This window comes from Thermobia domestica, chromosome 4 (genome assembly GCF_964235325.1).
Source record: "Thermobia domestica chromosome 4, izTheDome1.hap1.1, whole genome shotgun sequence".
Lineage (NCBI taxonomy): Eukaryota > Metazoa > Arthropoda > Insecta > Zygentoma > Lepismatidae > Thermobia > Thermobia domestica.
The window spans coordinates 226,061,837-226,089,106 of NC_137457.1; the positions used below are offsets into that span (position 1 = coordinate 226,061,837).

Consider the following 27,270-nt stretch of genomic DNA (forward strand, 5'->3'; position numbering starts at 1 on the left):
TTCTTGAAGAATTTGTAGGTATTGGTCGTGCTTCATTGTTCCCTCTAATATAGGGGAGCTTGCCCCAGTATCGGACACCTAAGCTTTTTTTTTTCTATTTGCTTAAAAACCAATCAACAAATCGATACAAGAAAACACACTGACAATAATCACAGCATAACATTTTTATTATAAGATTTCAACATTAAAATGTTCGATTTTCTAAAATGCTCAAAATGGCGTTGGTCAAAAAAAATGTTCCCAGTGCCGGACAGATTACTATAAATATCAAAGCGAGTTGTTGCAAATATGCAAGCAAATGATTTTTCATATTAAGTGCTTCATCTCAGTAAGCTCAGTGCCTACAATTTTCACAAATGAAGTAATCAAAATTTTTCACTGTCGGTACACCCAACATGTGACCATCCTCGGCAACTGCAGCACTGTACTCAATCCTCATCGAAACCTCCACAAATAAGACATCCGTGAGAGTATTTTCCCCTGCTTTGTCCAGCAGCTCTCCGAACACTACAGTTTTCCGCTAACACACTATCCATAGCTTTCTTAATACTTTCTTCATTCCGTTTCCTTTTCTTGTATGTAGCCATCCTTGTACCAAGTTCCTAGAAATCAAGTCCACCCTAAATATCTTCTCAACTAAGACTAATTGGGTAATTTCTTCTGTCCGGTACTGGGAACACTTGGAGTGTCCGGTATTGGGACCACACGATCTATTAGAAAAAATATTACCAACTAAAGACCATGGAAATTTTAGTTAATGCTTCCATACTGTACGCTTCTTTAATTATTAAGAAATATTATGAGAGTAAGATAAATTTAGTTCACTTACCCGAGGAGGGTGCAAATCTTCTATAAAAGTTATATGTGTAATGCAAAATAGCAGCGAGGATCAATTTTCAGCGATTTAGTTAAAACTGGCGCGCACGACAGCCAAACACTTATCCCTGCTCATAAATGCTACAGACGCATGTAGAACAGCTACTGCTCTCTAACGTCGGAATTGTGGAACTAGTACTGTCCGGCACTGGGAAGAGTCCGGTACTGGGGCAAGCTCCCCTATACAGTTTCTCAGGCCCAAAGACAAACATCAGACCCCAGACCATGACTGAAGTAGGATGCTTCACTGTTTGTTGAAGGCATTTCAACTTGAATTCCTCTATAGGTTGGCGTGGCACGTGTTTTGAACATTCATCAGACACGAAGACACATGATTCATCACCGAAACTCCTATTTTCAAATCATCAGCAGTCCAATGTTCTAGGCCTCGTGCCCATTCGAGGCAATTCTTTGCAATGAATGGAGTAGTTTTTGCTTTTTTTATTGGCCTGAGTGCTTTTATTCCCTCAACACAAAGAATCCTTCGAACATTTTCAGGCTAAATGTCTACACAATACTCAGGCATTTTTATGCTTAAGTCTCTAGAAGCTCCGTTTCTCTTTCCCAGAGCCAATCTTTTTAGTTTTATGATACCTCTTATCGATAGCTTTGGATCTAGCTCACACTTCCAAAGCCTATTTTGCTGATACATTTGCTTCTTGGTCATCGCAACGGAGATTTTACTCACAGATTTTCGCTCTACCCCAACTCTAATAGTAATTTGTCGTTGTGTATATCTTCCTTCCGCCAAAAGTGTTTTGACAACTTTTACTACGGGAAGAAAGGTCTCTGGCTTTTCAAATTATGCCGGGATTACGGGACTTTATAAAATAAAACATTAATACACAAAATACGTCAAGATCACTTTGAACTGGCCCATTTGAACTGTTGAATGCTTTGATTGTTGTAACTGCTTACGATTGCAAGTACTATATTTCAGATTGTAACTTGTTGTTAGAAACCACAATAGCTGTCTACAACTGAAATACCACTTTCAGAACTCTTTCCCCTCTACTAATGCCATCTGTTGTTCAACGGTGATATCACCACTTCAAGTGTACAGTAAACAAATGAAGGATCCTGTATTGGTGGTTTAAATCATTAAATTACATGTTAAAGAACTCCGAAATTAGGACTGCAACATCAATTTCGCATTTTTCGAGGGTGAGTCTAATAATTTGAACACGTCTGTACAACAGTCTTACGTGTATTATTGAGTTTTCAGTATTTTAAAAAGATTACTTCAAGAAAGTGAAGAATTACATATAACATTTTAGGTGCATGGCATCATCATCATCATCTGCCATTATTGGCACGTCACTTGCTGCAGCTGAGAAGCTTTCATGCTCAACGGTCTTCCGCTAACTTCTTTCTCTTCACCTACGATTTTTCTGTTTTGATATCGTCCATCAATTGTAGTCTTCTTCGCCCCTCCCTCTGTCAAAGGTGTGTGACAGTTGAAGAAAAGAATAATCACCCTTTAGTTAGACTGCGCGTATGATTCTGTCCCTTGATTTTAGTTCATTTTGTCAGAATTTTTAAGGTCTTGTCCTCTTGGATTTTGTCCTGCATTCGTAATAATCTGTTTAGTAATTCTAACAAAGTCTGTAAGAAGAATAACCATATCTTGAAGTTTCATCATAAATTTTAAATGTTATTCTACTTGTTATTTTCGGAAAAATGACTAGGATACAGTTCTGTCATTAGCAGTGTTATTTACATATATTTTACTAAAAATGAATGTAATTTTTTAACACCTGCAGGGAAATGGAAAACTGATTGATTCAGTTGCAGGAAAGCCGTCTGACATTGTGATTGAAACGAACATAAAACACACCTAATTCGGCCTAATATAAAGTCATTTCACATCAAAATTTTATTCAGTTTTCCAGAAGTTAATTTCCAATGCACGTAAAATTTGTCACAGTTCACATCCTCAAGACATGTTTGGGCACATACTAAGTAAACAATGCAAGAGAACGCATAAGGAGGACCTTAAGAAAGAGTCTTAGTCTTGTACACCACAACTCCTTTTTCAGCATCACCTTATCGGCTGATTTCTGTTCTATACATAATTCTATACTATATGCGATAACATACTTCTATTCTCATATTTATATTGTCAATGTACAAGCTTGTACATAGCACCAGTACAAAATATCAATATCACACATTCAAATACTTGTATGTTTTTATAGTGTTCCAACCAAATCAAGAGGTCAGATAATCGGGGATAAGGGCTGTCTTATGCACCTTCTTGGATTATTTGTTTAATGTATGGCCAAACATGTCTTGGGGATGTGAAATATGATACCTTTTATTTACTGCTAACCTTAGCATGTTGGACATGAATTACTGGAAAACTGAGAAAAATTTTGTTTTGAAATTACTTTATATTAGACCGAATTGTTTTATGTTTGTTTCAATTACAATGTCAAACGACTTTTTTGCAACTGTGTCAATCAATTTTCCATTTCTCTGCAGGTATTTAAAAAGTCACATTCATTTTTACTAAAATAGATGAGAACAATACTGCTAACAACAAAACTGTATCTACTCATTTTTCCGAGAACAAGAAGTAGAATAACATTTAAAACTTATCATGGAAACTGAAGAAATAGTTATTCTTCCTACAGAATCTCTCACAATTAAGAAGAAAAAAATTCCGAGAAGAATCCCTCCCTGTACAGAATTCCCCACATCCAAAGATTAGGCAGAAAGGGAATTATTGAAGCTTTCGTAATCTGGAAATAAACTTTTTGTTTGCTTTTAATATATCAAAAGCCTGCTCCCTTAGAAAATTTTGCAGGCTACACCCCTAAATGACTATGTAGTGGTTTCTGCAAACGTATTTTATTGCATATTACATTAGTAATTTAGCGTTATTTGTTGATTTTTTCTTTTGCTTATACACTGTGAAACATAGTAACTGTATTGCATAATAAATGTTCTTTGTTCAATTTTAAATTTACTGCGTTCTTAATGTATACAGTTGGTATTTAATGTTCACTCGTGAAATGTCTAGTGAGCTTTTGTCCTAATTAAGTAAGCTTTGGTGGATTTTCCTACTCTTAATAAAATACACTCCACACAGTATATATTGTAACTTTGAATGTTTGCTTGGTTTCAAAAGTCTGGTAAATTATGCTTTTTAATCATTTTTATTTATTTATTTATTTTGTTTTTATTTTGTCTTGGGATTTATCGTATCTCCATTTGAAAGAAACGAATTTCTTAACCAATTACATAATTAATTCTTAGAATGAAATAGGTAATATTATGTAATTCGTGTATAAGTGCAGAACAGACAATGAGAATAATAATCTTAGTAGTACAAATATTGCTGTTACCGTTGGAATTAGCTACGTTCGTAACATTATCCCTACTAGTTGCTGCATCGTCGCAATTTCGTGTGGTGGTGGCGAATTTCACAACTAAAGCAAGTGAATGAAAAAGGAACAAGACCTAAAAAACATTTCGCGGCACAAGTCTTAAACTGCACAAGTCCTAAACGGCACAAGTCCTAAAAATCATTTCGCGGCACAAGTCCTAAAATTTAGGTCTTATGCCTATATTTTTAGGACTTATGCCGTTTAGGACTTATGAATGTCACCCTTCAAGAAAAGAAGGAAAGATTGAACAAGCGAAGCTACTGAAGAACTCAGATTTTCTTTCAGTAGCTTCGCTTGTTCAATCTTTCCTTCTTTTCTTAATTTTATAGTGGTAGTTTCTTCCAGGATACAGCTAGTGTGAGACTTTCTTAGGCTCTCTGTCTTCCTTTTACGTGATCGTTCACTGTCATCCTCAAAAGAAATACTTGGTGTCCCCTTAGCTGGTGATGTACGCTCCTCCTCCTCCACAAGAATAACAAGGTTTTCGTCTAACCATGTTGCATATTTCTACAAGAAACGGTCCGTCAACGATGCACCTTGTCCAATCGTCGAAATGCATAAGTAACAAATACAGCAATGTCGCGTTGAATAGTTTGTCTTTCTTTATCCGTCTTTGCCTTTACTTCTTACAGAACGTGGTTTACAAGTTGGTTCCGTTGCTCTTCCCGTCCTCTACTCATAGATTGCAGCAACACGAATAGGTCTCTCCTTTTGCGTCGACACTCCAGTTTGGACCTGAGATTACAGAATAACAATGTTCGTCATGATACATTTTGTTCCATTGAGATTTGTTTTCGAACATTCTACTAATGAGGATTTTACTATTTTTCGCTTTATAGTATACCCATTCATATATAACCTTACTTTTCTGCGAAAGGGGCAAAAACGGGCAATTTCTTTCTTTCTTCCCACCTCAATGGAATATTACTCTAGGTTCGGAACAAGAAATGAGCGTATAACGAGGTGTAACAAATTTCGCACATCAAATCAGTTTGCTTTTATAATTAATTTCTAACGGACACAGTGATACAATTATCTACCATCTATCACATGGTAGACGCATATATCCAACAAACACCTTTGTTATTCAAAAGATGAATGTCTATATACATATTAGAAATAAAAATATCTTGTCCGTATTCAGTGTGTGCAAATACACAAATTCCAAAACAATGCCACCCTTTTCTGAATGCAAAATGCGACAAATCATTAGCTTGCATTGATACAGTTTAGATGGCTCTGGATGTCTACTGGGAGGCTACAAGATGTCCATGAGAGGTATTTCGTACTCCCCAGACATTTGGCTTCTCAAGACTATATAGCATACATTCCATCTGTGTGTCTGAAACAATAATTTTTGGCCAGTTTTGTCGGGTTCCTGGACCACTGTGCACTGAACTCAAATCATCTTTCAAGGGTGATTCTGTTATTCCTTTTAAATTTACAAAGGTAAAAAAGTAAAATCGACTTTTTTCTATAATTCTTTCTATGTACAGACTGGTCGCTATGCCCTAAGAAACATTCATCCAAATGTTCGTCTTTAGAAGCTTAGAATGAGTAGATACGTATTGCGTACGTACACATTACTTCCTGTGGGCCTTCTATAAATAAGACACAAACTTATTTTTTCTTTGGAGTGTTACATATAAAAAATCCATCGAATTCTTTGTCCTGTTCTATTGTAAATTTTACTTCTAAATCTTTTTCCCCATTTTAGAAAGTAGAATTTTTACCTGTTCATCTGTTCTGTACGCTTATTAATGCGTCTCCGCAAAACAAAAGTACAAGTGTTCTATGATTTTTTTTCTTTTTCCGATTTATCTTAAGCAGCACTTCGGAAAGTCAAACTTACAAATAATAGCCATAATCAGACTGAAACAATGGTAGAGGGTATTTCTATCAAACTGGAAATGTGTCTATGGCGATGTGGAACATAGTAACTTTCGTCGTGCAAATGGTTAAAGATAGGGAAGACAGGGAGAAAAGAAATATTTCGTCAACGATCTGTAAGAAAAGTTTACATGTGAAAAGTAATGATAAATAATGGAATAACACTAATAAGCTTTGAGTGAAAGCTTTATATACGTACAGCGCAAATAAGGCTTGTCTGGGTAGTATCAAAATATGGAACTACTGTGAAATAGGTTATCAACTGCAAAATGTTTAAATCCTAGTCTGCTAGTCATATCCGAAAAAAAAAAAAAACAATACTAACTGTGCTTTTCCCCTTTCTTTCTTCTCTAGCAACGTGACACATTTTCCGATACACAGTACAAGCAGTTGACAACCGTCCTTGAAGATATCAGAGCTTATAATGATATATTTATTCTTTCCCTTTCATGTACTTATTCTGTGGTTTCATACACTTTTTAAAAATGAAATATTTTAAGGTCCCACGATTATGCCCTTTAGGCTAATGATGCCGATGATTCAAGTAAGGGAATGATGATGGAAGAATTGGTGGAATGAGAAAGTGGAAGGAAATGAGAGTATCCGACAAAACCAGGGATCCAGTGCACCAGAGGTAAGCGCTGTACCACTGATCCATCGTGTCCCACTCATATCCTTTTAATTATATCAAAATTGCAGAGTAATTAAATTCACTGCCATTTTGAATACTCACAGAGGAGTATATTTTCTGAACAAAACAAACAAAAAAAGAAAAAAAAAAGGACAAATGCAACTGTTAGCTGATTTAAAGTTCTCCGAAATGTGGAGGATGGATGTTAACCTAAGAACGCATGTTCCTTTTTGCTTCTTGGAGGCGCCCTATCTAGATATCACTTCAAATTCGAAGTATTTTCTGCAAAGGAACAGATATGCGAAGAAATAAATTTTATGGCAGTTGGCATTTTCATCCACTTCAAATCGGGGTCAAGAAGAATTACACTCGTACACTGTTGGCAGTGTCTTTCAATTCTACAGAAGTAAACTGATTTCCACATTGTTCATAAAGACATTTATTCAAAATGATTTATGAAGGATTACTTTATACTTCATCCATTAGGTTCCTGTTTCTCCTATACGATGACTTTCCGATCGCGCTATTTTTAACTCAATCTCATCCAAGGTCTTTACATCACAATCTATCATCTCCCTCATCTCATATTAGGCATTCCTCCTCTTGGTTTCTTTTCAATTTCCATCATTACTTCTCTTCCCATGTAGTTCTCGTCACTTCTCCTGATCCAGCCATTGTAGTCGTCTCGTTTCTTCACGTGTATTAATTTTAGTGTATCCCTTATTCTCTACTGATTCTGTACTTCCTGGTTGCATGTGTATGAACGGGGGGGGGGGGGAGGAGCAGTACTTACACATAATACTGATCAGAAGTAGGTGCGCGAATTCGTTGAGGAGGAGGGGGGATCAGTAATGATTTGCCAAGATTGCACGCCCAAGTTGTGTGACAACCCCTGAAAATATAACTCGTGTTGAGAGCCTGGTAATGGAGGACTGTGGACACTATTGCAACCTAACAGGGTTCTCGCGCGGTACTTCCGCAAGACAATTACTAGTGGCCTGCTGACAAGAAAATGATTTTGCCAATGCTTTTAAAGGTGGATACACAAACTGCGACGGTACGTTGAGGTGGACGGAGATTACACTGAAAACTGACAAAAGTCTCACCCGAATATTGGACATGACTGGAGTTACATGTAAACAGCACGTTACTTTTCGTATACCCCGTATATGCCGGTATTTTCATGCTATACGTTCCTTTACCTTGGATCTACTTATCCTTTAATAGTTTCTTGTTTCAGGAACTTATATGAAAAATTACAATGCTTTCATTCTAATATTTGTAGCTCAGCACAAAACATAACCATTGTAAGCTCCATTTCTTTGGAAGCAATCGGAAACGAATTACATCAGAAGTACGTCATACTTGATCCATCCATTTTGATCTGACTAGTCTTATAAGCGCTTCTCTTTAGCTTTTGGTTCCATTTTTTCTATCCTATTTGTATTCAGTGACTGACTTCTCTATATACATTGCCTTCCTCATCTATGATTGATCCTGAACCGATTTAGCACTCTTGTAATGTTCTTTCCATCTAAAATCAGACCAAGTACATGGTTTTCTACCTATTACAATATGCATTACTATCTTACTTCTACTTACTTCTAGTCTTCTCTTCAAGTTCTTCTACGCTATTGCACTCGCCATGCAGTACAATATCACCTGCATAAAGGATGCAGCATGGATGTTTCTTGTACACTGACCAAAAATTCACTCGAGTTGAACCTTGATGTAGGCCTCGTTTATTTAAAAATCTAATTCAAACTAGTCATAGCGATTGCTCTAACGTATCGGGAAATTTCTTACTAATCGTATGTGTTTCACCAGAGCTTTTGTTGTTCTCTTGCTGTCCTTGATCAGTACGTCGATGCCCAATAATACATGCAGTGGTGCTACATGATCAGTGGAAATAATCTTGTTGTTCTTCAACTTCTTAAACTAATTTCTTCTATTATTAATAATAATTTCTCAAAAATTATTACAGTATTATTAGTCCTCGTGGCTGAAAAGTCACAATTCTTACCTATGACGTGGATGTTTCGGGTTCAGTTTCCGATGGGAGCTTATGTAGTTCGGATCGCGTGTTAAATTATAGACCCACGTTTTATATAGGAAAATTTTCTGTGCATTGGAATAATTTTTTCGTGGTCTTTTTAAAGCTTATTTATTTAAGACAGTAATGCGTTGTTCTTACTTATCTCTAAGACCGTGAGAATGTCCAGGTTCAAGTGATCTCAGGTTGGTAGCTGCTAGGTGCTTGAACAGTAGTGGCCAATGGTAAAGCGCTTGCAGAAGACGCATGAATAAAAACTGTAATTTTGAGGTATTCGAGATTGTAGCTCTTGATGAAAAAGTGTTGGGTTCAAAACTTAACGCTGCATGCTGTGAGCCGACCTGCAAAGTCACTGTGCAGCACGACGTTACCCAAGAATGACATGCATTAACATTGCTCATTGATTCTGCACAGAAGTCACGTTTTTCTTTATATTGCCGTAAAGTATATTTTGTAACAGTAATATTATTATTTTGTCTGCCCATCAGCTATTGTAAGTATGCATAATATCTAAAGCAATTATATTAAATAGTTTATATTAATTATAATCTTGGCAAAATATGATTCTTACGAAGGTGTATATATATATATATATATATATATATTCTTACGAAGGTATATATATTTACGTTGCTTTTCTATCGTGTTTGATGTGGGACATCTTTATGATGCGCCCTTACTGTTATAAATGGAGCTTTTTACCAGAAAATTCTCTGTTATTCTTCATATCCACATTTTTATTGGCATCTATTCATGGGGAAAACCCGTCATTCATAAAATACCATTATAAGTTATGCACTTCCTCTAAAATATCAGACAAAATCCGAAACTGGTTTAGCTGAACTGGGACGTCTGGGAGCTCTATGTACATTGAAGGGGATAAAGAGTACCAGATTCTCCTAGGTATACTTGCTATTGCTAGTTTCTGCCTCCCTCTTTCATTTTGACTCTCATACGTTTGGTTTGTAACAATCCTACTATTAGCCGCTGGTAGCTAATCACTTGCTCAGTAGTTGAACAGAAATAACACTAACGATTCTACGGAAAGACAATGACTACGCTTACGAGTAATATATGAAATAGTACTTTGAATAATATACGAAACGAAAGGCACTTATATAAAGCCAAGCACATGAAATAGTACTTTGAATAATATTATCTGTACCTTATTACGATTCATTAGTTTAAATACATGGAACTGGGCGAGGTAAACACCCCAACAATTGAACCACTTTCACAATCCGTACGCAATGGTCGCTCACTTTCTTTTCCTTTTACTTCCTGTAAAGTTTACAAATAAGAGCGTCAGAACTTAGAAATTAAATCTACAAATGATAATGATTGTTTAATTTTTCCATTTATTTATTGAGAGGGCCACGGTGACTCAGTGGTAGAGCATTCACCTCTGGTGCATGGGGTCCCTGGTTCGATCTCAGCTCGCGCCAAGTGAACTTTGTGGTTGACAAATGCCGTGTGTGTGTGGGTTTTCTTGAGGTTCTCCCGTTCCCTCCCACTTTCTTCATTCCACCATTTCATTCATTTTTCATCGTCACCGTCCCCTTTAGCTTAGCCAGCATAACCGTTGGACGTAAAACTTGAAGATTTCACTTCATGTTTATTTATTGTGAAAAGCAATCATCGCACTGTTTTGAAAATAAATTTTAAATGTATTCTGCTTCGATAGATGAGATGGATTATTCTAGACTTACTGCACGAAAAGTTCCTCAGACGCATTCTGTCGAGAAATGGTTATGTGAACTGGCCATCCAGACCATGTTATTTTTACCCTGTGCGTTATTTTTTTTATGGAGTTATCTCAAGTCTTAGATCTATGAGAATAAACCACGAACAATTCATGAACTGGAAGAGAACATTGAACGCACCATTGCGAACTTACAGCGCAATATGAGTGCAAATGAGGTTCAAATTGGTCTCTGAGAATCCATTTCACCTACCGAAGCGGTGGAGAACATTTGAAAAACATTTCTTCAAAACATAATGCCATTAATTGCTGTCTTCAGCAAATAAAAACAAAAAATATTATCGTTTAGTTTTCGTTATTTTAAAGTTCTGACGTTCTTATTGGTCAGCGTTATAATAGATTGGATAACGCACATAACTCAAAAATATTCGAAGCAGAATTGAGGAAATATATATGTATATCTTGGACTCCTTAGGATTGACTTTGAAAGAAAACAACATATTACGAAAATAAAATATTATTGAATCTGAGTTTCACTACTATATTAACATTTACAAAGTATCCTTTATGAAAATTACATAGCAAAATAAAGATTGTATACAACAGTAGATTGTAGTCTATACAATGTTTCATGTATACATTAGGTACTTATCTTACAAAAAAAAAAAAAAAAAAAAAAAAAATGACTTTCGAACTTGAGCCATCGCCTCAGAGAAAACTCCAGACGAAGAAGTCTTCATTATCATTCCGCTCTGACATCTCAGTGAAAATCTACTCCTGTATCCAAAAATTCTCTCAGCAAAAGAGAAGCTTTTCTTGGTAATATTCTGAAAGAAAGAAAAAAATCATTTATTTTTTAATACATTTACTCGGTTATGCTTTGAGTACGTTGTCCAAGAAAGATGTACTATGTTTATCTATTTCATAATAAAAACTAGCTACCGAACATATCATAACCTAACGAAGTGAGCACAGAGCATTTTTGACAGTTATAATTATGTTTTATACATCAGCAGTCAGCATACTATACTATAACCTATAAATTATTACTACATTGTACAGGGTGACGTACAAGTCACCATACAGCTGATGTTGCCTTTTCATTTACATTTCTAGGTTTTAATTTTGTATTTTTCTTTGTAGTTTGAAACATACCTCCATGCATTCGTATGTAGCTGCCCTATTTATGTTTATAGCTTTAATTCTTTTTTGGCCTTATTTTCTTCAGATATTAGTGTCAAATTCATAATTTCTGGAATCGATGAAATGATAGTGACACTTCCAACGCCATTCAAGTTCAACATTAGTCGTCATCTGCGGAGTTTGGGGTGTAAAAAATAATGTTGAAAATGAACGATATTAGTGAGAAATTCATAGTTTTTGGGGTCAATGAGATGAATGGTAACACCTTTGATGCCATTTAAGTTCAACTTTAGCTCCCGCCGTCATTAGGGTTGTGAAAAATAACATGTTCAAAATGACCGATGTTAGTTTTCGGGATAGCTAACCTGATTGGTGACATTTCCTATGAGATTTCGACCTTAGGTTAGGCAAGAAAAAACATGACAACCGGTTCGGAAACTGATTGGTGTAACGCCGAGGGCACTGGTACTCGTTATTTATTTATTTCACTCCTATTAACAGAGGCAAGCCGAAAGTGTTACTAACAGTTATTTATTTGTTTCTTACACTCGTATTGACAGGAGCAACGCCGATTTATCTATCTTACTGATTTCTTTACCTTTACATGTCATACTGTATATTGCATAAACACACAATCTTTCCGTGCGAAGATTGTGTGTTTTTAGCTAGTTAACCAAATAAGAATTTCCGAGAATTTAGGAAAAAAAAAGAATATTATCTGCTATTTTTCGTTAGAAATTTCTTTAAAATAGCCAAAATCAGTAAAATGGAAAGGATCACATTGCTACATACCTTTAATACTCTGGAATTACACTTAGTTAATGATAGTCACTATCATCTAGCATCTTTTTTATGCATTATAGACATATAAAATATTTTCTATTATTATATTTCTGAAGGCCCTCTGTTTCCATATTTGGCACGTTTCACTTACTAGATTTGAAGCTATAAAATATTCCAATAATATGCCGCAAAATATTTCATACGAGTTTGTTTCAACTGAATACTGATTTGGTTTCGCAGGGAACTTCATGTTTCTACACATTACTTTTGTGAATGAAACGATGTCATAAATGAAATTGAAATAAATTTTCAATTCATCAAAAATTTTAACAACATCTGTGGCAACCCAGATTACTTTGTATTCTTACTCAAGGCAACATGTTTTGAGGAAGTATGGAAAGCATGCACCCAAAAAATAACAGTAAATTGATTCTATCGAAATATGATTTATAAACATTACTAAGATCAGGATTCTGTTATATCTGTCATGTTAGAACATTTAGGGTTATCTAATCACAATATTAAAAAGCCAAGATTATTCACAAAACATCTCTAATACAAAGGAATGTGTATAAATCTTATTTTATTAAAACCAAGAAGTTCAAACTAAATCTAGACGAGGAGAATCTGGATACGAATTGAGATAGCATAATAAACAGTTTTACTCAAAAATTGTAAGTTACTATTTTGAGATAGTATATCACCGAGAATGCAAATGCTCAAAAGCGTGCTTCTAAGAACAACTGGTCTCTGGGAAAATGTGAAATACAATATTGATTCTGGTTCTGTTCTAAGTGCTTAATGAACAGTTGAAATTCATCACTGTTTGTTCTTTTCAGTTACAAATCTATTTTCTGGTATCTGAGTAAATCAGTCATGCGAGGATTAAATAATAGGGTGGAGCGTTTTGCACTTTTGTTGGAAATTCGATGACGGCTAGTGCGGAAAAGGTGCCATTAGTGGCACCGACCTTACTGATTTTTATTTTATTTTATTTTTTTATTTTTTTGGACAACCCCTTACCCTGCTCCAACGGACTTAAAGCTTTTTAAGTGTTTGGTTAGGCAACACACACAACACCAATGACAGAAAAGGTACTTGTGGTCGTTTTTAGTTACCTGATGGCTATAATACAATTATTTTATTAAAAGAAATTTGTAGCAATGCCAGTAAATAATTTTAAAATGTTTATGAGTCAAAAGTACAGCCATATTAGCTCAGTTGTTGGAATTAATGTCCAGATTTTGTTTGGAATGTCTCGTTAACGATGATTATAGACATAGCTCTTGATATAACACGATTTGTTTTTGGCAACTCTTCGCTTGTTATGTACACCGACAGCAAATGCCATCTAGCGGCAGGCTACACAACTTCGTGGCTGCTTACTTCGTGGTGACGCTGAAAGTGAAAGACGCTAGAAGTGTTGAAGCAAGTCCATCAACTAGTGGGATTAGGCTAGGCACAGGTCAAAGATACTGGCGTCGTCAGGGGAATCCAGCTAAGCTGTTGAATCTGGAAGCACGTCAGGATCTGACTTCGAGGCGCGATACATAGCCTAACATAGCCTAAAGCGCATCTGTCTTCAAAATACAGGGGAGGCAGTGTTTAGAACTGGAACTTCAGACAGACAGGTTGCTTTGATCGCTTCTGACGTACTTCAGGACGCGAGACTCATAACGCCAGAGGAAAAAAATCTTGTTGTTGACAGATCTAAGGTACGAAGAGGAAAAGATATACTGGATGAAAAGATCCAGAAAGAAACGGCTCACCTACGCCGGGCGATTATAAGTATCTATTTCAACGGAAAAAATGATGCAACTTTTGTGCAAGAAAAATTAACGGCAAACTACGAAGACGAGAGGTTACAGAAAAGCATATCACAGTTCTATCGGAGCCCGGTTCAGAATACTTGGGTCATGCTACACCTAAGTCAGGCACTGGCAAGGATATTGCCGACTCTATATTGGAGCTTTTAGAGAAGAACCAGTACGATGTGTCAAGTCTTGAGGCAGTCGGCAGCGATGGTGAAGCCACGAACACAGGATGGGATAACGACGTGATAAGTTAGATACAAAGATTCTAGGAAAGGAACTGCATCATCTCATTTGCCTTCTTCATACCAAGGAGTTGCCATTTCGACACCTGGTTACCGAATTGGATGGTGGGGCGATCGGACCCAACGCTATTTCCAGCCCCATTGGAAAGAAATTAAAGGATTGTGAACGTTCACCGATCGTCTCCTTTACACTCATTCCCGTTGAATGGGTTTCTGAAATGGAAAAACCAGATGGTTTAAGCAGCGACCAGAGTTATCTCTCTGAAATTTGTAAGGCTGTTGCTACAGGAATGTGTACTACCGATCTAGCAAACAGAAAACCAGGACCATTATCACATTCACGATGGCTTACATTGGCCTGTACGATGCTTCGCCACTACATCAGTACTGATAAACCTAGTTCAAGTTTGTGTCTACTTTGCCAGTACATTGTTAAAGTATACGTTCCCGTCTGGTTTTCAATACGGCGAAATCCTTCGTTCGAAATGGGCGCCATGCATCTGTTTAGCATAGTTAAGCTATCACTTTTCTGCCACAAAATCCACAACACATAGTTCATTCTGTTCTACAAACAAACGGATACTACGCTCATCATGAAAACCTGCTGATAGCGATGATAGCAGATGAAAATCCGCATATTCGAACGTTAGGCTGGAGAAGGATAAAAAAGCGCCGCAGCCAGAAGACTCCGAGATCAAGCCGCCCACGTGACTTCATTGTTCCGAAATTAAACTTTACAGCTGAAAATTACTACGGCATGATTAATTGGTCTAAATGTCTAACAGAGCCGCCAATCACACGAAACATAACGGATCAGCAGCTTGAAGAAAACATCCGAACTTCAGCTACTGTAACAACATTCCCTTGCCATAGTCAAGCTGTGGAACGCACAGTGAAGCTGGTGTCCGAGGCAGCGTCGAAAAAGTGCTGCCAGAACGCAAGAGATATCTACGTTAGAGCCAAACTGAAGTCTAGAACAAGAATGCCCCGCTTCGAGACCACGAAGAACTACGTGACATAAGGTCAAATGTGAACGTATGCCTACTGGGTGTGTGTGTGGGTGGAACTCGAAGTGCAACCACCTCCCCGTGGTGAGTTCTGGGTTATTTTGCGTACAGAGCAAAATAAGCGAAGTTGCACAAAGAAAATCGTGTTATATCAAGGGCTACGCCTATAATCATCGTTAACATGGCATTCCAAACAAAACCTGGACATTAATTCAAACAACTGAGCTAATATGGCTGTACTCCGACTCAAACAGTTTAGAATTATTTACTGGCATTGCTACAAGTTTCTTTTAATAAAATAATTGTATTATAGCCATCAGGTAAGTCTAAAAACGACCACAAGTAGATTTTCTGTCATTGGTGTTGTGCGTGTTGCCTAACCAAACACTTAAAAAAACTTTTAAGTCCGTTGGGGCAGAGTAAGGGGTTGTGAAAAAAATAAAAAAAGGAAGCACTAATGGCATCTTTTCCGCACTAGCGGTCATCGAATTTCCAACAAAAGTGCAAAACGCTCCACCCTATTAAATAACCTTATCTTACGAGTTCTTGACACAAATCAATATTGCTGATTTTTTTTCCCCAATGAATCCCTTTCATCATTATCACTACGATATAAACCATCTTCACTGATTGATTAATTACATTGTGAACTTTCCTCTGATTTGCGGAATAATGTATGCTCAAGTACAAAAAATAGGAACGGTTTACTCTTTGGAGGACTATGTGCTACAGAAAAGCCTTTCTTAACTTTGTAGTTTACAAACCACAGGTATTATGGCCTTACTAATGACAAATGCACTCAACACTAGTGCAATCATGAATAAAAAATATTAGGAAATTATTCTTGAAAATAATTATTACTCTTTTCCTGTGATATAATTATTTTCTACGGTTTAATATGGACAAAAGGGTATCAGTTTTAAGCGTTAGTTTTTAACGTATATCGTGATCGAGGAAAATAATAGAAAGAATTCTTGAAATATCCCACAGGGATAAATAAAGAGGCATAAGACAGTTTTATAATAAATTATAATAATGCGCCAGAATTTTTCATTATTGCTATACTTATTTTTATTCATTTTTTAAAAATTTTTTTACTGTGTAAATTGTAGTTATGTCAATAACGGCACCAATATTTTATGTAAATTTCCTTTTTCAAAGTTTAATTTTGAATTCGTTTTAATGACAATTGATTCGAAAATTACTATGGGCCATTTTAGAAATAACGTTCTTTTCGAGACAGAGAAAACTATGGAAATATTTTGTTGCAGAGGGAACCCAAAATGTTATTTTTATATTCCGTTTGGCCTAACATTTACCACACACTATGTGGTCACTCAAGTACTTTGTGTTATTTCTTAATTTTAGAAGTTTTAAATTTGCAACAGGAACGGAGGATACGAAATGGTATCGGAGGTATACAAATTGATTACATAATGATTACCAGATGTATATTGTGGTTTGTTTATTCAATATATAAATTTACATTTCTCAACTCTAGTTTTAGGAATAGTCTGAGAGTAGAGGTACTTCATTTTTAACGATGTAGCTGTAAATTAGTCGCAAAATAAAAAGTGTTTGATATAATTATTCAAGGACTTCTTTTCTAAATGAAATCCAGTTCACAATAAGGTAAATTCAAAGGTTACCTTCTTCTAAACGTGAAAAATCAGTATTAATTCTGTTGTTAGGAACGACAAACAAGAATTATTACATAAACATCACATTCCTCTCAAAGAGTTTCAAGATTAGCTTTAAGATTTATCAATACTTCGGGTCTTAAATAACTATTTAGCATAACGGCAGACTTTAATATGAATCATGTTGCACACGCAAACAAGTGTCTCTATCGTTCACCACTGGAGCTACGATCCAAAATGGTCTTGGGGCCGCGGTGGGTCAGTGGTGCAGCGTTCACCTCTGGTGCGTGGGGTCCCTGGTTCGGTTCCCGCTCAAGCCAAGTGAACTTTGTGGTGGACAAATACCCTGTGCGTGGGTTTTCTCGGGGTTCTCCCGTTTTTTTCCCGCTTTCTTCATTCCACCATTTCATTCATCTCTCATCATCACCGTCTCGTTTAGCCTAGCCGGCGTAAAACATAAAGATTTCATTTTCCAAAATGGTCTTGACATGCAAAATAATGTATATGAAATTTTTAAGTTGGGGTATTGCTTCTTAAGCTTTGCATATAAAGGTTTCATGGTATTGTTCAACAATATCTTTGTCTTTTAACTTGCGTAAATGCATCCTTTTTCTCAGGAGCCATTCTGTTGTTCCCATAATTCTCCAAGAATTCCTGGATAACTTTTTTTCTTCCTCAGAGGTAAACCTTCTACCATATGTTTAATTTTTTGAGTAGACATTCGTGTAGCTCTGTTCGACATAAGTGATTTTAGTCGGGACAGCTCTTCTGCAAAACTCTCTCTTATCTGCTTCTCCATGAAAATTCCTTCAAAACAATTTCTTCCTAATCGTCGGATACTTTTTGTGACGTCAGCAAACATTTTACATTTGTGTTTGGGCTGTCTTTATTATTTGTGCCTTTCCTTTCAAGCCTATAACAGCGCTTTCAATACTTTTCAGCAATCTTCGTTCTAAATGTTTGATTTTTTTTAGTGTGTTCCTATGTCGTTTTCTTTTTTTACGACCTAATTCTCTTCTCGCATTGCTTTTATTACGTACCGCAATATTGTCATGGCTATCTTGAGAACACCCCGGTTCATCCTGCAAATTTGGACTTGGAGGAGGATTAGGCCTAGTTGAAGCCAAATTGTCCAGCAATGTTTTCTTTTCTTTCAAGTTTTGCCTCTATCTTCTTGTTCTTTCTCTCCAGTGCTTTCAAACACCGTGCTCGTGGGTTTTCTCGAGGTACTCCCGTTTCCTCCCACTTTCATCATTCCACCATTTCACTCATCTCTCATCATCACCGTCTCCTTTAGCCTAACCGGCATAACCGTGGGACGTAAAACTTAAAGATTTCATTTCATTTTCTCCAGTGCTTTCTTAAAGCTCTTCTCATCTTCGTGTTTGCTCTTTTGATTTTCTTTTGTTCCACTCTCCTTTTATATCTTTCCCTCTCCTTTCTTTTCACTTCCTCATACCTCTCTTCATCTTTCTTTCTTTATTTCTCCTCGATATTTTCATATTTTTTCTTTGCCACTTTGCTTCTTAACTTTACCCATCTCTCTGGAAAGAAACACACATGCAAAGAGTTGTCCCAATAAGCACATAATGAAAATAGTCGTAAACTAATATACAGAAAAGTGAATCGTAGCTTTTAAAGCATGAGGGAGTATGTTGCTGTTTTTCCAGAAATATATTTTTTATATTTTCTTGTCGGTCTTGATGGCCTATACCTCGTGGCAAATCATGATAGCTGTATTGAATTCATCTAGCTTTGAGAACCACAAATCATGGGCGTTTTTAAGGGATTAAATGGGCTCTTTGAAAACAATTTTTGTTTGCTTCTGTAAAATTTGTGTATTTTACATTATGACCTTTTGCCCTGAACGGGACGGAATGTGTCAACAAATGAAATTTTACAGGAAATGCAAACAACTGAATACCTCTTATCAATGGACATTTCCTTTTTGACCAAAGGTTGTAATTTAAAGACACTATCGTGTAGAACTAGTCTTCAATATACCACATACCAAAAATCTCAGAAAACTATTTATTCGTTACGGAGATATAACGCTTCAAACAATGGAAAACTGAGCCGCTTACGTCACGGCAACACAGACAAAGGTTTTGGCATGACGTCACAGGTCTGTAGCGCTCGTAAGTGGCATTGGAAGCTTCAGGAATTTTTTCATATTGCAGTTTCTCACTGCAAACTACAAATAAATTTAGTAGAATAGTGAAAGGAAAAATGGCAAAATAAGTAATACATTTACTGTATATAAGCGTAAAGTGTTAATAAGACCTATTTTCCTAGCTTGAAATACATTAATGGTCATTTGTAATGTTCTATCATTACAAATATTTTAGATACTTATACACTTCAGGAGGATTACTTTACTACTGTATTACCCAGGGTTGGCTGGTTTAAACCAAGGTGGTTTAAACCTTGGTTTAAACCAGCTGTTTTTTTAAACCAACTGTTTTAAACCAAAAAACGAAAAATGCTTGTAAAAGTGTAAGTGTTCGTAAAATCGTGATGAACACACATTTGTTAGCTATCACGTTTCACTCCCGTACATTATTCGTATTATATTCAGACGTAAACTCCCCATTCATTACTCAGAGAGATTATACTACAAAAGCAACTTTTGTTTTTGTTTTTATAAGTTTATGAATGTTTCTTTTGTGATATTTTTAATAGTTTATTATTGCTATGCAATTGCAGTCGAAGAAAAATTCTAAATATTGTTTCGTTTTAATAATGTTTACTCTTGACAAAACATATCGAAATGCCGTACTTTTTGGAGAGGGGGTCATACAAACCACGAGAGGCATTTATTGAAATCAGAAGTATCTTTGGTATCTATTTATGTATAAATGGGTCAGAGCCAAAGTGGACTCAAATAATTCATATCTTTATTCATTATTCTTGCTGATATGCAAATTAAGTCGTATTCCTTTAACTTGGACTAATAAAAGTCGTAGTGAATTAACCTTGACTAAATTAGTTCTTCTGTACTTTGCAGTATTTTGAAATTGTTCATATGTAATTATGTATAATAGTTTTAGTTAACTGTTTATCTTTTTGTCCTCAAATGACTCTTGACAATTAAACAGTTATACAGGGTGTTTCAAAACAACTAACTGTTTATCTTTTTGTCCTTCTGAAATGACTCTAACTATGGCCTATAAAATTCGGAGGTTCAATGCCGCGTTTACAAAAGCTCTCCACTGACTTCTATCCTTAGCCAACTGGATCCAGTTTCTACTTTGTATTCCTATCTCTGCAAGATCCATCTCCTCCCATCTGCGTCTAGGTCTTCCTTTTATCAGGAGTCCTTCGTGAGTGAGTCGGCAGACGTATCGCATTTGTGGCCAAATAGTCCCAGTTTCGAGTCCAAATGGAGGACAATTTCTCTTGAATGTAAGCCGAGAAGAGGTTCGGATTCCGCTTTAAGCTTATGTGACCCCTTCCAGCATAACTCTGTTGCATAGTAACACCAAGGCGAAACAAACTTATTTCTGTCCATATATGATATAAATACATAGAGCAAATTGTTTAAACCAAAAAACCTGGTTTAAACAAAAAAACACGTTTCTTTTGTTTTTTCAATAAAAAACATGGTTTTCGCCAACCCTGGTATTACCCCAAAAACATTAGAGCCTAAGCACTATATCACTTCATGCGCAGATTGAGAATATCTAGGTCATCATATAACTTTCCTTTATTTTGAAGATTTGTCGTGAATCTCCATGCTATTATACAAGGGGTACAAATAAGCACTTTCTGCACCAAAAAGCTCTTAATCCCTTTAAAAATATTCATATCCTCTTACATCCTTTCATTTTTTCTATTTACTCTGCATATTAGCAATCGGTCACCCCACACCATTGCTACAACTATTCTTATCTTAATGCTACAAGAATCGTATTATATAGCGCTTTACTTTCATATATTTCTACAAGAGAAATGCTTTTGTGGTCACCGCGGTGGTTTGAAGCTGAAGGAAGCTGTAGCGAATAGAGGCAGACAAATGGTTAGGCTGCCGAAAGACCATCATAAACAAGATTAATTGCTTGAGAATTTTTCTTGTGACCTAGGCGCCGGTTTTCAAACCTAGGCACCATAATAATACAATTTCATACATGGGCCTTCATAATTTTATTTTTGATTTAACTTATTTATGAGCCAGACTCCTATTTCCAATCGCCTTGAATACCTGGCATCCAGGATTTTTCGAGTCTGAACAAGAGGAATATTGACAGAAATTCATTATGTGTTACTTATGTTGTTACTTTAAAACTTTAGCTTTTTCTTTCCAATAACCTCACACGAAATAGTGTTCTAAGTATACAAACCTAAGTTTATTTATATTCTTCTCCCCTTCAGATAGGCCAGAATCCCCGGGAGGCTGCCCCCCTAAATTTTTACTGCCCCCTAAACTTTTCAAGGTAGGCTTGCAAATAAATCATAATATGGTGATGAACTATAATATGGTTGGATTAGACCCCCTAACTTCTACAGGGTCCCCACTACATTTATGGGGGTGGCTACAAACCTGCCCTCAGTCTGAGATGATTAATGTTTGGTATATGGTAGTACATTTGCAAAAGATTATATCGTGAAAGTATTGTGTTTTGTGTTCTGAGTCTACAAGCTAAAAAAAAAAAAAAAAAAAAAAAAAAAAAAAAAAAAAAAAAAAAAAAAAAAGTTTTAAGAGTTCAGCCTTTGTTAAGTTTCGTACAGTAGATTGATTTCTCTTATACTGTTTCACTCACTGGAACAGAATATTGTGTTCATTACTCGTCATGACATTGCACAAACATTCATTATTAAAGGACGCAGTGGATCAATAGTGGAGTGCTCACCTCTGGTGTGCGTGGTACCTGGTTCGAATTCAAACCATATGAATTTAAGATGGACAACATCGTGTCCGTAAGTTTTCTCGCGGTTCAGACGTTTCCTCCCACATGACAATTCAACCGATTCTTTTATAATCATTCACTCTTATTAATCATCCCTCTCCCTTTGCCCACAGGACATATTCGTGGAACATAAAACTAGAAATTTCTTTTATTCAGTAATAAGCCACTATAACTAGTTTATCATTACTGTGAGACCATTACCTGTTTATTTGTTGGTTTAAATGTAAACTCACGCGCTCAAAACATTTCAGCCAATTTGTAAATGTTTACATGGACTAATATAAACAATTTACGAGTATGTTCCATTTCTAAAGAAAACGACAATAAGCGCGAAAATATTATGATAAAATAATATTGAAAATGTGTAAAGTAGTTCGATAATAGCACTGGTAAATTATCAGAATGCTCATGAATATAATTATCATCGTAAGTTTGTGCGTCCTTGTGTTGAACTCAATACAGAATTTAAATTACTTTTACTTAGAGAAGTTTTTTTTTTTTTTTTTTTTTTTTATGTATTAATTTCCTTGGGCTCCCCCCTGAGCGCATAACTACCGAATCCAGGATGAACTTGCATATGAGAAAGTAGCGCTCTACTATCAAATAACTATGCTTTTATATTCTTGATTTTTTCTTAAGAATGAGTAAAATTCGCTTCGTAAGGTCGATCGGTGACCGAAACATGAGAATATTAATTAGTTTCTTACTTCAGGCTGCAAACAATGTCAATAATATAGCAAATTAGTACACTTCAACTTTGTCCTAAGATATTTAAGTATATTCAAATAATTGGTAATAAATAAATGAATAACTTGCTTTTTAAATAAACCTTAAATTCTGTTACTTTTCTTATTCTTTGTATTATTAGCAACGTCGTACACATTTTAAAAACATACATCATATCTTTCGCTAAGCCGTTTCCCTAGTGAGTGGCGCAACCTTTTCCCCTGTACCGACCTGTGACGTACAAACATGGTGGTCGTTGTTTTAAGCGCACGAGTAGCAGACCGGAATTCAATCGCAAATTTCGACTAATTAGAATCGTCGTATGAGCGAAATGAAGTGTTCTCCTTAATCAGCTAGCTCTGAAGTTTTTATTAGAGCAATAAAAAAAAATCAGTGGAAATGTCCATTCATGTTTGAGAATCAGGCAATCAGTAATCAAACCCTCCTCACCCAAAAGAAATTCCATCATATGCATCATTTCTGAACAGATTACACCTCAAATAGTTCAATCCTCTAATCTCTCTCTCTCTCTCTCTCTCTCTCTCTCTCTATATATATATATATATATATATATATATATAGGGGTCTAACTCACAATCCCGAACCAATTAATTTAATAATGTTTCTTGCCCTTATTGCCCAAATAAAAGTTGAAAACATGCGACTTGACTGGTGATCTTTTGCTTTTCGTGACACGGAAATCAGAAGATTCGGGTTTGATCCCCGGTCGATTTGCAATTTTTCCAACATGCACTTGAATATTTTCCATGTTTCTGAAGTAACTTGTTTCGATTGCAATTCTGACCTCTGACGTGAAGGAAATTCCTCATCGTTTATATTTCCGTTTTCTTCGACTGACTAATATTTTGTGTTGTATGTAAAATAATCATGAGTTTTGGTTGAATTTTCTCAAAAACGAAACAAGCTTATCGGACTTTAGTAGCAAAAATACATTAAACTAAAAATAAACGTGAACACACACTCACACATCAATCCTATATGCTCCGTTCGCCAGTGTATCTTTCGTTACCCCAGTATTGGTAACGGAAGATACAAATTGTTAACTTTTTCAAAATAAACCGCGTTTCTTATTATTAAAACATAATGAAAGAGTGATGAAATTCAACTACGTTAAAAATGCTACACTGATATTATATTTACATTTTGATTGTTCACCTCTTTTACGTGGAACGGCAGATACACATTTATCACGACGTCCTCGAAAACTTGACACACTATATCAGAATATTTCCTCTGCACAGCACAAGCTCACTCGAACTCTTACTTCATTCTGACCAGGTGTTTACTGCGCGTAATTCACCTTTATTTGGTGGCGCAGGGCTACCAGCTGTTGACGTATTTGATCACGATATTCCCAGTAACGGAGGATACAGACAAATCGTGGACATCTCTAAATATATTATTACTTCATACGGTGTTCATATTTCTGTGACGAAAAGTATTCCAAAGACAGCAAGAATATTCTGCCCCCACTTCAAACACAAAATTAGATTAATGTATTATTTTATATTTGAGAGCAGACAGCTTGAAGTTGTCAAAAATGACCTTGGGACAGGTAACGGAGGTATACAAATGCAACTTCTAAAAACAACAAAACGCTTAAAGTGATAATTTCAAAAATAATGTTAATTGGGCTATGAAGTAAAAATACAATTACTGTATAGAATGTCAAGAAAGCATTTTTTTTTCAATAATACGGAACACTATAAGCGGACACGGAAAGTTACGTTTTTTTTTTTCTGAAATGACCCCTATATCCATGTTATTTTTTTTAAAAAATGTAGAATTTTAACTTGTCCACTGTTATCGTTTGTTCTTCTCAAACGTTTAACGAGACCTCATATAAATTCAATGTCATATACAGAGGATATAGTATCTAAGAACTTTTTATCATCATTATTATTATATACTCAACGTGATTGAACTATAATAGCTACAAACCTGAGTATATTATTCAGGTAAAGCAAGTAACTTGGAATGCTAATTTCGGCGTAGTTCCTTCGAACTCCAATAATAATCTTCTTGGCTACGACTTTCGGATCAATTGTTCCGAAGTAGCTGGGAATCCTGAAATGAATCAATGAAAAACATAAAAGAATAAAGACAACTTTTCAAGAACTAACTTCTAAAATTAGAATTGAAAGTGATTGTGATTGCAAGTTATCTACAATATTTAATTGAGACTTGTTATTTAAATGATTTACGCAAATCCACCTTAAAATTAACATTGCCATCCTTAAACACTTGAGATAATTTCTAGAATCTGACATCTGGAAGATCCAATGAAGAAAGCAAGAAAGAAAAAAAAAGCTATAGATAGCAATACTCTTCAGTCACTAAGTACATGGATTTCTCTAATATTCCGGCACCTACAAAAACAAATTTCTCTATATATTTTAGAAAGTAATCGTCAAAACATTAATAATACAACGTTTCTAAGTTTATCACGTTTGATTATTCACATGAAAAAAAAGTAAATTTATATCAATCCATTCATTCCTTACTAAACATGAACAAAAATACTCAAGACACATTTAAAAAACAAAGCTTTTAACGCCTACGCCAAGTTCTGGTGGTTAATTTTCAGTTTAAGAAGAGGGAGCGGAAATTTTTAAAGATAGTATTAGAGAAAACTAAGATTTCAGTATTTTTACAAGCTGTCTCCAGTGTACTAGAAGTAGCTGATATTTGATATGCCAATAACGAACATTAATAATAAACTATCACAAACGAATAACCATGTACTAACTAGCCTATCCATGACAATAAAACTGAAATCAGCTATCCGTACCATCTTATATACGATGTTTGTTAAAATAAAATAAATAAATAAACTTTTGCTGTTCTTATTTTATTTCTCATTATACGAAACGTTTTTTATTTAAGTACCGTTTTGAAATCCATCTGCTGCAGCGCTGCGGTCGGTATCCCGCGCATGTGTACCTACATCTGTCAGCAAGTCACAGGCACCATTACGAAAACATTCAACCGTGTTTATGTTTGTGAGTAGTTCAAATGCTTACCCCATTAAGAATCCCGTCGATTGTGAAATGCATGTCGTGATTCGTTTTCTTAGTGCCAAAGGCGTGAAAGCGGCTGAAATTCATCGTCAGATTAATGAAGTGTATGGACAAAACATTATGCGTGATGAAATGGTAAGGAAAAGGGTTAGAGTCTAAAGATGGCCGCGCGAATGTTCATGATGAGAAATGAAGTGGCGACATTTTTTCATCAGTGAAGACTCGGTGTAACGTAAACCATTCATGTTTTGTCGCCTGTAACAATTTTGATTTAAAAATCATTATCTTTTTCATTATACCGCTCAAAGAAAGTCAACGAACTGGCTAAACTGGCAGAAAACTGACGAAAATGTGGAAGAGAACAAGCGCTTTACGATTTCGTCCTTATCTGGTAAGTTTTCTCAAGTTTCAAGAAGTGTTCTCTAACGTTTAAATTATCGAAAGTTTTGCTCACGCTGGGTACCCGAAAATGTTGATTGAGGTGCACAAAACTAAGCGTTTAGCCAGTTCGTTGACTTTCTTTGAGCGGTATAATGAAAAAGATAATGATTTTTAAATCAAAATTGTTACAGGCGACAAAACATGAATGGTTTACGTTACACCGGAATCGAAGCAACAAATCATGGAATGGTGGCATTTAAGCATCCAAGAAAGTCAAGTTCAAGCAAATAATTTCAGCCAGGAAAATCATGTGTACTGATTTTGGGACAGGAAGGGGGTGCTGCTTGTGAATTTTTTTGTCTCGTGGTGATACAAATTCTATGACGTATTGTGAGACTTTACAGAATTTGCGCCGTACAATCCAAAACAAAAGGCGTGGCATATTGGGTAAGGGGATCGTTTTGCTTCATGACAATGCCTGTCCACACGCGGCAATTCAAATTCAAAATCTCACCGCATCATTTGGATGGGAACAACTTGATCACCCTCCGTACAGTCCCGATCTAGCGTCCAGTGACTCCACATGTTCCTACATTTGAAGAAGCATCTGGCTGTTCAGCGCCACGACAATGATGATGATGATGTCAAAACGGCCGTGTTGCAGTGGTTGTCAACGATAAGTACCTTAATATTGGTGGAAACTATGTACAAAAGTAGATTAAGGTACAGGCTTTTATGTAACCATAAACTATTATGAGAAGTATACTTGTTTTTTTTTTCCTATTATTTCAAAACGATACTTATTTATAAATGACACCTCGTACAAACTTTTCAAGCACTAGCCCTTTCAAAACACTCTCTCTTCTACTTCTAATACACTGTTAGAATAGTTTCTTCCAATTTTCCATCTGCTAGAAATTGCTTTTCTCGATGGTGTGCAGTATTCTTGTCGCATTTAAAGTGGTTTTGAGTTTGGAAAATAAGTAAGTATGATAGAGCGAAATCCGGAAAATATGGTGCGTGGAGCACAACGGAATTCCAG

The 27,270-nt window shown here is 35.8% G+C and overlaps 1 protein-coding gene across 1 annotated transcript in view; it reads right to left on the minus strand.

Annotated features, from left to right (window-relative positions):
• Window positions 1-11,045: 11,045 nt before the first annotated feature.
• Window positions 11,046-27,270, minus strand: part of LOC145683882 (17-beta-hydroxysteroid dehydrogenase 13-like) — a 67,489-nt gene continuing 51,264 nt past the window's right edge. Inside the window, exons 6-7 of the mRNA XM_081755520.1 lie at window positions 24,769-24,894; window positions 11,046-11,371 (exon numbers count right to left, since the gene is read on the minus strand). Of these exons, the coding sequence (XP_081611646.1) occupies window positions 11,305-11,371; window positions 24,769-24,894 (193 nt within the window). The 3' untranslated portion in view covers window positions 11,046-11,304. The remainder of the gene's footprint in view (window positions 11,372-24,768; window positions 24,895-27,270) is intronic.